The sequence below is a fragment of the Heteronotia binoei genome, chromosome 2 (genome assembly GCF_032191835.1).
Source record: "Heteronotia binoei isolate CCM8104 ecotype False Entrance Well chromosome 2, APGP_CSIRO_Hbin_v1, whole genome shotgun sequence".
Taxonomy (NCBI): domain Eukaryota; kingdom Metazoa; phylum Chordata; class Lepidosauria; order Squamata; family Gekkonidae; genus Heteronotia; species Heteronotia binoei.
Genome location: NC_083224.1, coordinates 75,993,238 through 76,006,077, shown reverse-complemented (window position 1 = coordinate 76,006,077; position 12,840 = coordinate 75,993,238). Strand labels below are relative to the sequence as shown.

The 12,840-nt window shown below is 39.9% G+C and overlaps 1 protein-coding gene across 3 annotated transcripts in view; it reads right to left on the bottom strand.

The window, feature by feature from the left end:
- Nucleotides 1-12,840, bottom strand: part of LEMD1 (LEM domain containing 1) — a 61,614-nt gene that overhangs the window by 35,999 nt on the left and 12,775 nt on the right. For all 3 annotated transcript variants that reach the window (XM_060231315.1, XM_060231316.1, XM_060231314.1), the window contains exons 4-5: nucleotides 6,678-6,751; nucleotides 5,227-5,310 (exon numbers count right to left, since the gene is read on the bottom strand). In XM_060231315.1, the coding sequence (XP_060087298.1) occupies nucleotides 5,227-5,310; nucleotides 6,678-6,751 (158 nt within the window). The remainder of the gene's footprint in view (nucleotides 1-5,226; nucleotides 5,311-6,677; nucleotides 6,752-12,840) is intronic.

The window sequence follows — 12,840 nt, the reverse complement described above, 5'->3', positions numbered from 1 at the left end:
TATATCCTACAAAATGTACTTTAAAACTACTACTACTAATAGTAATAAAGCTATATAGGATTAAGTTCTACCATAGATCTCAACAAATCAATCTTCCATATGGCAGTTCAGCAGGAAGCCTTCACGCTTTCACTTGCACCTACATTCACTCCTTCGCTCATTCCTTCACTCACTTTTGCACATGCTCTCCTTCACGTCACTCACTCCTTCACCCACTCCTTCACTCACACTAAAGTTATTTTATGCTTTGGATTTCAAGTATTAATTTAACAAACAAATTTTCTTGAGCACATCATCTGTCCAACCATTAACAATTCTTCTTTTCTGCTTTTTTACTCAATGACCAATAATTTTTTCACAGAGTGTCAATGGACCTAAATGCCACTTCAGAAGTTCAGTGTCTTTCTTAGCACTTCTAACACTCCAGCAATTTAATATTCCAATGTTAGGATCAAGGAGAAAAGTCCAAACCCAATATATAAATTCCAAAAAAAAGAAGAAAGAAGAAAAAAAAGAAAGACCACACTAAAAAATAGGAAAAGTGGGCCAAACCAACAAGAATTGGCCCCTCTCTCTATGTTTCCAGAAGCCCAGCAAACCAGTGCTCCAATATTGCAGGGAATAAGAAAAAAAATAATATTTCTTTCCACTCAGTGTCCAAGTATCCAGAGTCCTTTCAAGGAATAACAGCTATTTAACACATCCGTGGGGAAAAAAAAGTTCTCTCAGTGTTTCCAAACTAGAAGATATAAGGAACGGACCAAACTAAAAAAATATATCCTGTCCAAACAAAGCCACAATCTCAAAGGAAATTAGCCCTGTTTATGTCCCCTTCTTTTTATAAACGTGGGATAGAGCCTAATAACACTTCTCCAATTCTTAAATAGCACCTCACCCATCGTCTCCCCCACCGGCATTTAAGGAAGTAGGTCAGTTTCTGAGCTTCACTGTTATTGTTTACAGCTGCCAACTGATCCTTTCTTCCTGATGTTTGTAAAAGTAACAGGGGAGTGTGTAGTTGTATGCAGTTTAGCAGTTCTTTTTGTTTTGTTTTCTGGAGTTTACAAGTCTTCTTACCATTGTTTCACTTCCCGAGGCTCTCTCCCTCCTCCACATTCTGGCAGCAGCAACTAGAACGCCATTAAGGCTCCCGCGGCGTTCAGGGCTTTAGGGTAAAAGGGAGTTCAGGAGACCTTTCACGCCTCCCCTTGTCCTCCCCTCACACCCCCTGCTAGCAGTGCTCTACAACCTGAGCTCTGTAAGGTTTTTGAAGCCTCGGAGACTCCCCAAGAACGCCTGGTTCGGGTCACACTCACAGCTGGAGTTGCAAAATGCGTCCAACGGCGTTGCACAGAAACTGGAAACATCGTCTCCATCCTTTTCAAAGGTGAGTCCTGGTCAGATGTGAAATATGAGTTGGGTTGGGAGAACTTGCCAAGCTGAGTCATGTTTTGTATAATGGGACCCCAAAATTACACAGACTTTTGTTGCATCTGCAGACTTCTTAAAATGGGCCTCTGTTGAAAAGTCGTACATATTGCCAAAGTGGCATTAGTTCATTTTCACCAAGACCAGTAATTGGCCCCCCTCCTATCTCACTAGGGCTTAGCCAGGGCCTGAGCTAAGCCCTGATTAGACTACTGTAACTCACTCTGTGCTGGCCTACACTTGATTCTTGCCCAGAAGCTCCGACAGGTTCAGAATGGGAACACCACAGGCAGGACACATTCAATCTATGTCAGCTACACTGGCTTCTGATTGAGTACCAAGTCAGATTCAAGGTTTTGGGGACTTCCAGGTTTTGGCGCCTCGCATATGGCAGCGGTCCACGGAGCTCCTCTCGGACAGCCCCTCATATCCCGCAGTAGGAGGGGTGCTGCGATTGCTGTGCCCCCAGGGCGACCCAGGCAAGGGTCTCCTGACAGCAGAGAGCTTGATGGGAGCTTGGGAAATCGGTGGTGGCTGGTTCTCTAGCCCTGTTGCTGATACTCTACCGTGGCGATCACCATTTTGATGGTACTAAGAGGTGAATGCCCACCTACTTTCTTATTTCATCAACTTTCTCTTTAATGGAACTGCTGATCTTGAACCTTTAGTTCTTCAGTGAGCAAGTTCAGAAGTAAGTTTTTTCTATGTTGTAAGATCTGTGTAGCGTCTTTTCTTATCTGGTGGAATACAAGCTGTTTGGGACTGGGTGTGTGTGTTTGGGACTGGGTGAGAGCTGATTTGGGCATAATGCCGGTCATTCTCCCTCTGAAGATTGGCTTTTAACTGGTTTCCCAAAGGGATTTACAAGATCGTTTCCCTATTTGTGCCTGGTTTCTACTGTCATGTTTGGGAACTTTTAAAGGTGATAGATTGGAACTTAAAAAATTGTAACTGAAAGGGTGGGAGAGAGGTTTGGGCTTCTTAGCCGGTCTTTCTCTTTGGTTTTTCCTTTCTTTGCATCGGTTTTTCCTACCTGCTGGATTATAATTTAGACTGGAGCTGGATTTTATCACAATCAGAAGACTTCCCTGGGATCCTGGAGAGTTGCTGCCAGTCTGAGTAGACAATATTAACTTTAAATGGATTGATGATCTGAGTCAGTATATTTGGTGCATATGTGTTTATGTCTGTAGTTCCTTCAAGTTGGTACATTTTGATGTTATTTTTTGCTGTAATGTGAGAGTGGTTTGGTTGAACTTAATCTGCTTTTAAAAGGCTGTTGGTATTGGGTAATGGAAGGATTATTTTTCTGCGCAGTCTAAAAGCTATTTTCTTTTAGAAGTAAGGAAATTTGGTGTTTAGTCTATCCCCTCCCAAAAAAGGGGACAGTGTTGCCTGGGTTGATCAACATTAGCTTTTGGTGCCTGTACAAGAATTTCATTGCGGTGGTAGTCACACTATTGATATTAACTAGAACATTTTGTTTCTAAACAATCTCATTTGTCTCTCCCCTTCCCTCCTTTTTACTTTGTAATATTTAAGATTTATAATTTAAAAGGAAGAAGGGTATTTGTTCTTTTGGGTTGATTATATCTACTGGGTAGCAAAATGAAGGGAGACAAAACAGAGAAAAGAGTGACCTCCACCCATTCTCTGTCTCCTGACCTAAACACAGGGCTGGCTAAGTTTGGGACAGGCATTCAAGATATAAAAGAACTTGAAAAAGTTGCTGACTGCCATAAGTCAATTCACTGATAAGGTAGCCAACCTAGGTGACCAATTGGAAGGCGTTCAAAAGAAATTGGCAGTGAACAGTAAACAAACTTCTGAAACAAACCAAGCCTTGAAAGTGTTAGATTCTAAGATGGTAACCACCACACAAAAACTTGAAAAAGTGGAAACTAAACAAAAATTACCAGAACAGAACTATCAGAAGATCGGTTGCTGATGCTTGAAATGGATAGGGCGGCATATATGTTGAGATTTCAGAACATTCCAGAAGACAAATCTGAAAATCTTTCTAAGATTGTAAACGGAGCTTTGGCAGAAGCTATGCAGACAGAACCTCTGCAATTAGAACAAGAAATTGATGCAGCATATAGAATCCCCTCAGCCTTCGCTTGCAAGCATTTGTTACCAAGGGAAGTGCATGTCAGATTCACAAGGAAATCGGCGAAAGAGGCAATCCTTAGAAAAACAAGAGATAAAGAAGCTGAACTTGGTGGGGAGAAGGTGAGATTTTTGAAAGAAGTTCCATGGCCTATGAGGTTAATGTTTCTAACAAATGCTGGAAGTGTAATACCCAGGTTGGTTCATTTTATCATATGTGGTGGTCATGTGACCGGGTTAAAAATATTGGGGAATGGTTCATGAAATGTTACAATATATGTTGAATATGCAAATTCAATTTAAGCCTGAGCTATTTTTACTGAGTATTTTTTCAAAAGATTACGCAAAATATGTGAAATACCTAGCGGTGCATATTGTTACAGCTGCAAGACTTTTGTTAGCAAGAGTTTGGAAGCACACTGATGTACCAACTAAACAACAGTTGATTGGAAAAAATTTTGTGATAGCTGGATAAACTTTCATCCCTTTTGAAAGAGAAATCGATACAAGAGATAGAGACTCTTTGAAATCCTTTATATGTATGGCTGGATAGCATGTGATAAAATTTTCTTTTTCTTTTCTTTTTTATGATTGTTATGATACTGTAAGTTGAAACCAAATCTATGAACTTTGTTTTTACTTGTTATGATTTAACAGATCCTGGTTGAAGAGCAAGTGAACTTACTTCTGACAGTAGTGTAATTGATTTTTGAACAATGCTTTGTAGTAATGTTTAAAGCAGAATGTAATGGTAACATTTTCTTTTCTTATCCCCTTTCCCTGCTCTTGTTGTTTCCTTATCTAAAATTTCAATAAAAATCTTTGGGGGGAAAAAGATTCAAAGTTTTGGCTATAACTTTTAAAGCCTTGAGTAGTCTGGGACTGATGTATCCATGGGACTGCCTCCTCCACTATGTCCCTGGAAGAGCATTACGTTCTACTCGTTGAAATTTGCTGGTGATCCCTGCTCCTAAAGAAGTCCAGCTGTCCTCAATGAGGGTCAAGACTTTTTCAGTCCCCAATCTGGTGGAACTCTCCAAGAGAACATCAGGGCCCTGTGAGATCTTTTACAGTTCTGCAGGGCCTGTAAAACAGAGATGTTCTGCAAGGCTTTTGATTAAAGACAGCGATGGTTGCCAAGTTGGCACCTCTCCCTCCCCTTTGGGGAGGGGGATCCCCCCCACCTCCGATGCAGTCTCCAGTAATCTTAATTGGAAGAACATTAATAGGATGCCATCAGGGTTTATAATTTGTTTTGGTCTGAATTGCTTTTACTGGTTTTTAAATGCATGTATTTATTATCCATTGCTGTACTTTGCCCAGAGCCCGGCACCAGTTGAGATGGGGTGGTTAATCAAGTTGAATAAACAACAACAACAACATCACAAAGTGGAATTTATTTTAGAAAGCTGGAAACTTACCACCGGTTTAAGCATATGTGTGGCAGCAATTTGGAAGAATAAAATATTAAGATTATTTTCAAACATAGGAGACAGAAAAGCAAAATCTAAAAGCATGAAATAATAAAAGCTGATCTTGTCAAGAAGCAGTCACTCAGTGTTATATGCCATAAAAATATAGCAGCAAAAGGAATACAACATATACTTCAAAAAACACTTTTTAAAAAATCCACCCAGTTAAAGATACATAGCTAAATTGAACCAAAGAGATGTAATAGCAGTTACTTGCCTCTGACACTATTTTGGCTAAACTGTATTCAACATCAGGTGACAAGAGTTTCTTCTGCCGTTCTGCCACATCAATGTGAGATTTCTATAGATAAAAGAGGAATCGTAAAAATCACAATTGGAACTGAAGATAGCAACCACTATGTGTGTGGGGTTCCATATTCTCATTATTGATCATAGTAATGATCACAAACTCAACTTAAATAAATGGTTTACCTGTATTGTTCTTTGAGAGGTCTTCTGTTTGGTTGCACATATGGGTTCTGCAGCTACAGAGAGAACTAACATGGTCCTTACTAGAGCTTAATTTGACAAGATTACATTTATGTTTACGTCCTTCCAACACACACTAAGCAAAATTCTTCCTCATACACATGCCTTGAGGCACAGGGCAGCCACCATTCACTCTTGTGCTCTTTTGATTGCCCCGCCAAAGGAGTGCCAAGCAGAAGTTTTTCAGAGAGGTTTTTACTCTGGTAACAAGAAGCTTTTTCTATGGCTTTCACAGAGACTATGAAGAAGAGCCAACAGATTACAATACGTCTGTTAAAGAAATCTGAGTAGTACTTTAAAGAATGGCATATGCATTTAATTGCCATGTGCCACTTGGGTAACTTCTGACCATCTGGACACCTTTGCCTTAAATGTACATTCTAAATGTACATATGCCAGCACCAGGGCTTTTTTTTGAGCAAGAACACAGTTCCGGCTGGCTTGGTGTCAGGCGGTGTGGCCTAATATGCAAATGAGTTCCTGCTGGGCTTTTTCTACAAAAAAGCCCTGTGCGAAACAATGGTGACGTCAGGGGTGTGTGGCCTAATATGCAAATGAGTTCCTGCTGGGCTTTTTCTTAAAAAAAAAAAGCCCCGCAAAACACTGGGCAGTGCCATGAACTATTGAGGAGGTTGTGGAATTTCCTACAATAAAAATCCAAGAACAAACCTTAGATATGGCCTAAATCTAGGGAATTCTGCTGATGCTGGTAATTTGCCATGATCAGTATTTATCAGAAAGTAAAACTGGCCTCCCTGGCAAGTTGTTTCATTATCAAATTCTATCTTGATCCCTTCCAAAGAACGTGCTTCCTTTAGGTCAGGAATAATGGGGCAATGATCTATTGTATGCATGTGAATCTCATTCTGTTCCTCTTTTGAAATATTTGAACCTATCTGAACCTATCTCCTGCATTTCCAATTATAATTCTCTCTATTTCCCTCTGCATTTTCTGTCAGTAAATAAAGCTGGCATATACTTAAATACCCAAGCAGACTGTTTTGCATCAGATTTCCTAGTGCCCGGGTACATTAATAGAAGAAACACATTCTAATTATGTGATTGGAAGTAATTGCTTCACTTGTCATGACTCTGACACAAAGTATATCAGTTTATAGTCACTTGTGATTCTGTGCATTTAGCTGTAGCCATAAAATATTCATGCCTTGGGTTACTTACATTATCAGCCCCAGAGGCACATTCAGCTGTCACTTTGAGGTGGTTTGTTTCAAGGACTACTTCTGTGTTTATTCCTGAGTAAGAACAGAAAAGCTGGAGTTTAATTTACACTGAATGATCTATACCACATTACACAGCCCACCAGGGAACTCCATGCTCTACAGCAGGAGTGTCAAACATCTGTCCCGCAGGCCTGATCTGGCCCCCACAGGGCTCCAATCAGACCCACAAGCAACTGGCCATCATCTTGCTTCCTTCTCCCTCACCTGCTTCCTTCAGTCACCATTTTTTATTTCTTCTACCAACAATATTTTATTCAAGGCATGAGCTTTTGCTTTGCTACAGTGTGTGTGAGAGAGTTTTTTGTTGGCTTGTTATGCCAGGGGCCTTCATGAGCAACTATTTCTCAGCAGGAAACCATGTGAACTATTTAGAAGAGGAATAACAAGCCAGGATTAAGCTGAGAATGTGTCAAGACCAAGTTTACCCAATACATTTCCTTTGATTTTTCTTTCACATTTTCCTTTGATTGATTTGGATATGTTGAACTTAAACTTCCCAGATAGTAGGCTGATACTGTCCACTATACATTGCTGTCTCTCTATTCTTACACTGCCTCATAGGAGCTGTAGTAATTTCTTAGGGGAAGACTATAGTTTTGTAGACAAACACATAGCCCTCAATCTGTGCCATGGTGCCTTCACATGTTCTTGACCAGCACATGTAGCAACTTATGTACAAAAGCTCACAATGCCCAGCCATTTCACATTTTCCTCTGGGTCTTAGGATCAAAGCATTGACCATGAGATTTCTGTAATGAATGTCAATAAACCAAAAGTAGGTTTGCAGATTACAGATGAACACCTGAACAACACCTGAACAGCGTACTCAAGATTGCTACAGCTCAGACATTGTCTCCAGTTTTTGATGCAATAATTCAGAGGAAGAGGTGTCATTTACCAGAGACTGTTAAAATATTGCAAGCGTGCTAATGTTTGAAGCATGTTTTATTTTAAGTTTTAAAAAATCTGTAATTGTGTTTGTCTATGCCCTTTATAAAGTTTATATCTGTGCTACCTGGCATGACACATATGGTCCATCCCAACAAGGTCTCATTTATGTCAAATCCAGTCCTCATAATAAATGAGTTCAACACCCTGCTCTAGAGTAACTGATTGACCACTGTATGAAACAGGCTGCTGAACTTAGACAAACGACTGGTCTGATCCAGCAGGTCTCTTCTTATATTCTTAAGCAGCTCACTGATTCAGGGACTGGTATACAGCAGGGTAAAACACAGAGCAGGAAAACGTCATGGGAATCTTGCTACTAAGTAATCAAAAGAAGTTTCCTTAATTAAACAAGAAAATCCTCACATGAATTTGTGACAAAACCTAAGAAAAAGCATTTCATTTCAGTCTTTAAGTATGGACTATGAACTTTAAAATGGCCCTGGCCCTCAGGATTCTTCTATCGGAATATGAGTCATATAGAATTTCTTTGGACGCTAAATTTGTTTTCTTGGTTGCTCAATATCTTGTTTGCTTGCATCCAAAGCCATTTACATGTATAAGGGATCAACCATCTCTAACCCCAAGGAAAAACTGCTGATATTTCTAGATCATAGATAATTAATTTTCCTGTCTGGAAATCCTGTAATTTTTAATTAACATCTGCTGAGACATTTCCCCAATACCAACTATTCTGTAATCTGACCTCCTATGGTATACCTTCCAAAATAAGGTTGGATATAAGAAGGAAAAATATTCAACAAATAAGTAGAGAAGGCAGAGGGAATCATGTGCCCAGTTTGAAGGAAGAAAATATATTTATAAAACATATGTCCTGCTTTTACCTCCAATAGAGAGCCAGTTGGTGTAGTGGTTAAGTGTGCAGACTCTAATCTGGAAGAAATAGATTTGATTCCCCAGTCTTCCACATGCAACCACTAGAGTGACCTTGGGCCAGTAACAATTCTTGAAAGAGCTGCTCTCTCAAGAACAGTTCTGGAAAGAGCTCTCAGCCCCACCTACCTCAGAGGGTGTCTGTTGTGTGGAAAGGAAGGGAAAGAAGATTATAAACCAGTCTGAGATTCTTCTGGGTAGTAAAGGGCGGGGTATAAATCCAATCTCTTCTTCAGTATAGCAGAGCCAAAGAAGTAGCACAATTCCATTTAATATAAAAATTACACATTCTTTAAGAACCAATACAGCAGCAATTTGACCAGCGTATACCATGGTGTACAATTCTGGTCACCACACCTCAAAAAAGATATTATAGCACTGGAAAAGGTCCAAAAAAGGGCAACTAGAATGTTTAAATGGTTAAAACACTTTCCCTATGAAGAAAGGTTAAAGAACTTAGGGCTCTTTGGCGTGGAGAAACGTTAACTGAGGGGTGACATAATAGATGTTTACAAGACTATGCAAGACAGAGAAGGTAGAGAAAGAAGCACTTTTCTCCCTTTCTCACAATACCAGAACTCATGGGCACTCAATGAAATCGCTGAGCAGTCGAGTTAGAACAGATAAAAGGAAGTACTTCTTCACCCAAAGGGTGATTAACACATGGAATTCACTGCCACAGGAGGTGGTGGCAGCTACATGCATTGATCGCTTCAAGAGGGGATTGGATAAACATATGGAGCAGAGGTTTATCAGTGGCTATTAGCCACAGAGTATAGATGGAACTCTAATAGAGAAGTGATGCTCTGTATTTTTGGTGCTTAGGAGGGCAACGATGGGCGGGCTTCTAGTATCCTGGTCGCACTAGTGGATCTCCTGATGGCACCTGGTTTCTTTACCCACTGTGTGACAGAGTGTTGGACTGGATGGGCCATTGACCTGATCCAGCATGGCTTCTCTAATGTTCTTACTCAGTTTATTTTAATCCCACTTTATGTACAAGGGTAATGGTAGGGGGTTTCCCTTCCTTCCCCACTTTATCTTCACAGCAACCCTGTCAGAAAGACCAGGCTCAGAGATGACTGACTGGCACAATGTCACACAGTGAGCTTCATGGCTGAGCCAAGCACTTATTCTCAGTATATGCAGTATGAAAACCTCAAGACGTATGCAAAGAAACATTCAGTGCTTAATATATAAAGTCAGAACTGGTAGAATTCAAGCAAGTATCACAGCCATGCCTGAACAGACACTTATATACAATGCCGAGAACTGCCATCTGAAAGGTACTCCCCTTCATCCAACAGCCTTCTTAAACACTACAAGCAACAACAACCATGCACAACCATGAACCAAATAATCAGTGGCCATTCCATGAGTAGTTCAGAGTTCCACCAACAGTTTACAAAGAGGGTCAACAGGCTCCATGCTTGCCCCTATAGAATACTGCTAAAAAAGTAAAGGTAGTTCCCTGTGCAAGCACCAAGTCATTACCGACCCATGGGGTGATGTTACATCACGACATTTTCTTGGCAGACTTTTTATGGGGTGATTTGCCATTGCCTTCCCCAGATGGCAACTGGTAGGTAGGTGCTAATAAGGCCACTGCACATATTTTAAATTTCAGCACCTTTCTTCCTTGGGCTTTTTATATTAGAGTCAGGATTGGATAATAAACAGATGTTCAGAAATCAATCCACAAGGTAAGGCTGCTGATGAGTTAAGATTAAAGGGAACATAGAACTGGATGAGTGAGAAAAACTGGGTTTTTAAAGAAAAGATGCACAACACAAGGGATGCATTTTTGGAAGAGAAGTTTAATTTGGGGAGCAAGCAAAATTGATTGGGGGGAATTAACTGAAAGAAACTTCACTGGTGGACCAGCACTCAGAGGTAAATGATGGTTAGGAGAGGGAATGAATTGAAGCAGAAGTAATTAGGGCTTTTGAAGAAATGTTTATGGCTCAGACACCACCTCTGCTTTGAGATCAGTCTGGGTTCAAGTCACTTGTATCTCTCTAATATTCTGTCTACAACAGCAGCCAGCCACATTCCTCTGTGAGCATAAAAGCAGGATGTAAGAACAACAGCATTCCTGTTCTGTTCTGAGAATCTGATATTCAAAGATATGCCACCTCTGAACATCTGTCCATGAAAGTCTCTTCTATTAGCCTTGATAGCTACATGGAGAGGCTTGTATGGGCAAAGACGGCAAGATATGAAGCTGCCTTATACTGAATCAGACCTTTGGTCCATCAAAGTCAGTATTATCTTCTCAGATTGGCAGCGGCTCTTTCTCTAGGGTCTCAAGCTGAGGTTTTTCACACCTATTTGCCTGGACCCTTTTTTGGAGATGCCAGGGATTGAATCTGGGACCTTCTGCTTCCCAAGCAGATGCTCTACCACTGAGCCACCATCCTTCCCCAAGGAAATGTGCTGGAAGAGTCCGGTGCCTTCCCGCTGGCTTACGCACAAAGACAAGGCAAGATATAGGTAGTGGGAACCAAGGAAAATGTGGTTAGTGGGTCTGAGCAGAGTGACTGGGGTACCCAGCATTCTGCTGCTGCTGCCAAGACATATTTGTACTATAGCTGCAGAAGTCTCAGAAATGGCTTTGGTGACTCAGTCTAACTATGAGTGAAACAATGTAGGAGTCAAATAGCACCTTTAAGACCAACAAAGTTTTATTCAGAAAGTAAGCTTTCGTATGCATGCATATTTTTTCAGACAAGGGGATGGGGTAACAGTGAGCTGAAATACATATAGCTGGTGGGTTAAGAGTGTAAACTGATACAAAAGGATCAAATGACAAAATAGTGTAATAAACTGGAAGACCATCTGGTCTGGATAGCATTTATGTGGGAAACCAATAAAAGGAAATAAAGGTTGCCTGTTAATTGCTCTTGCTACAAGTCTAGGTAAAACAGAAGGACATGTATTTCCTTGTGATGTTCTTGTCCACCAAATTTACTTTTTAACATGTAACATATATTATAAAAATCATTTTATACATTATAAACATCATTCTAGTTTGCCATCAGAAAAAAAGAAAACATTAAAATATATAGTGAAAATGGGCTGAGTATATGTAATGAGATAAACAGCTAATCCCCTCCCCTCATCTGGAGAAGTATGCATGCATACGAAAGCTTACATTCTGAATAAAACTTTGTTGGTCTTAAAGGTGTACCAATAATAATAATAATAATAATAATAATAATAATTTTATTCTTATATCCCGCCCTCCCCCACCGAAGCGGGCTCAGGGCGGCTCACATGACATGGTTTACACCATGATTACACTAAAATCCACCAATACATTAAAACAATTAAAATAGTTAGATACAATTCAGGTTAAGTTAATTAACAATTAAAATTATCAAATATAAATTAAATTAAAGTGCCACAGTTGAGAATGTGTATAGGATGGGATGACTCCTATTTTGTTCTACTGCTTCAGACCAACACAGCTGCCCCCCTCGATCTATCTATATGAGTAAAACGGTATCAGATAATGAAACCTAATAACATATTCCTTACCCTCAAGCTAAGCCTCCTTTTAAGCACTATGTATACTCTAGGAAGATGCTGATTAGTAGGTACAAAACAACAGATGTTAAATCAATACCACAGTGCACTTTTCACCTGCCACTAATAAACCTGCCAAAGGGCTTCAATCCTTCACATATGCCAAATCTCATGCTGAAGTGCCTTCATATGATCCGGTGTGTGGGACAGGTATACAGTTAAATTTTATAAGCAAGTGTCTTGCCCTTCACCACACAGATGTCCGAATTCTACATTGTTTTCTTTATCTACACAAGTCCCTTGACAGAGCCAAATTTGGGATGACGCTGAAGGATGTGAAATTTTAATTTGAGCTGAATTATGAAAGAGCAGACAGATGTGTTCAGAACCCAAATTTGGATGGAATAACACTCTACCAAATAATCCTGAAAATATTTGCAATAATATTTTTGTAGGAGCATCTGCTAATCTGACAACTACAAATGGACTCCTTTCAGATTTTTCAAAACACTGAATAGCTCAATTTTATGACATCTTTATTTTCTTTGCAGCAACAAAAATTGTCATACCAAGTAACCAGCTTAAATAGTGATGCTTTATCCAGACTGTTGGCTTTATCCTTAGCAACTTCAAAGGCTGCTCAAAAGCAGAAAACAGACTCTATGTAAACCATCAAGGATTACAACTTAGATAAGGGGAAATGCCATAATGTCATCAAATTATTGTTTCAT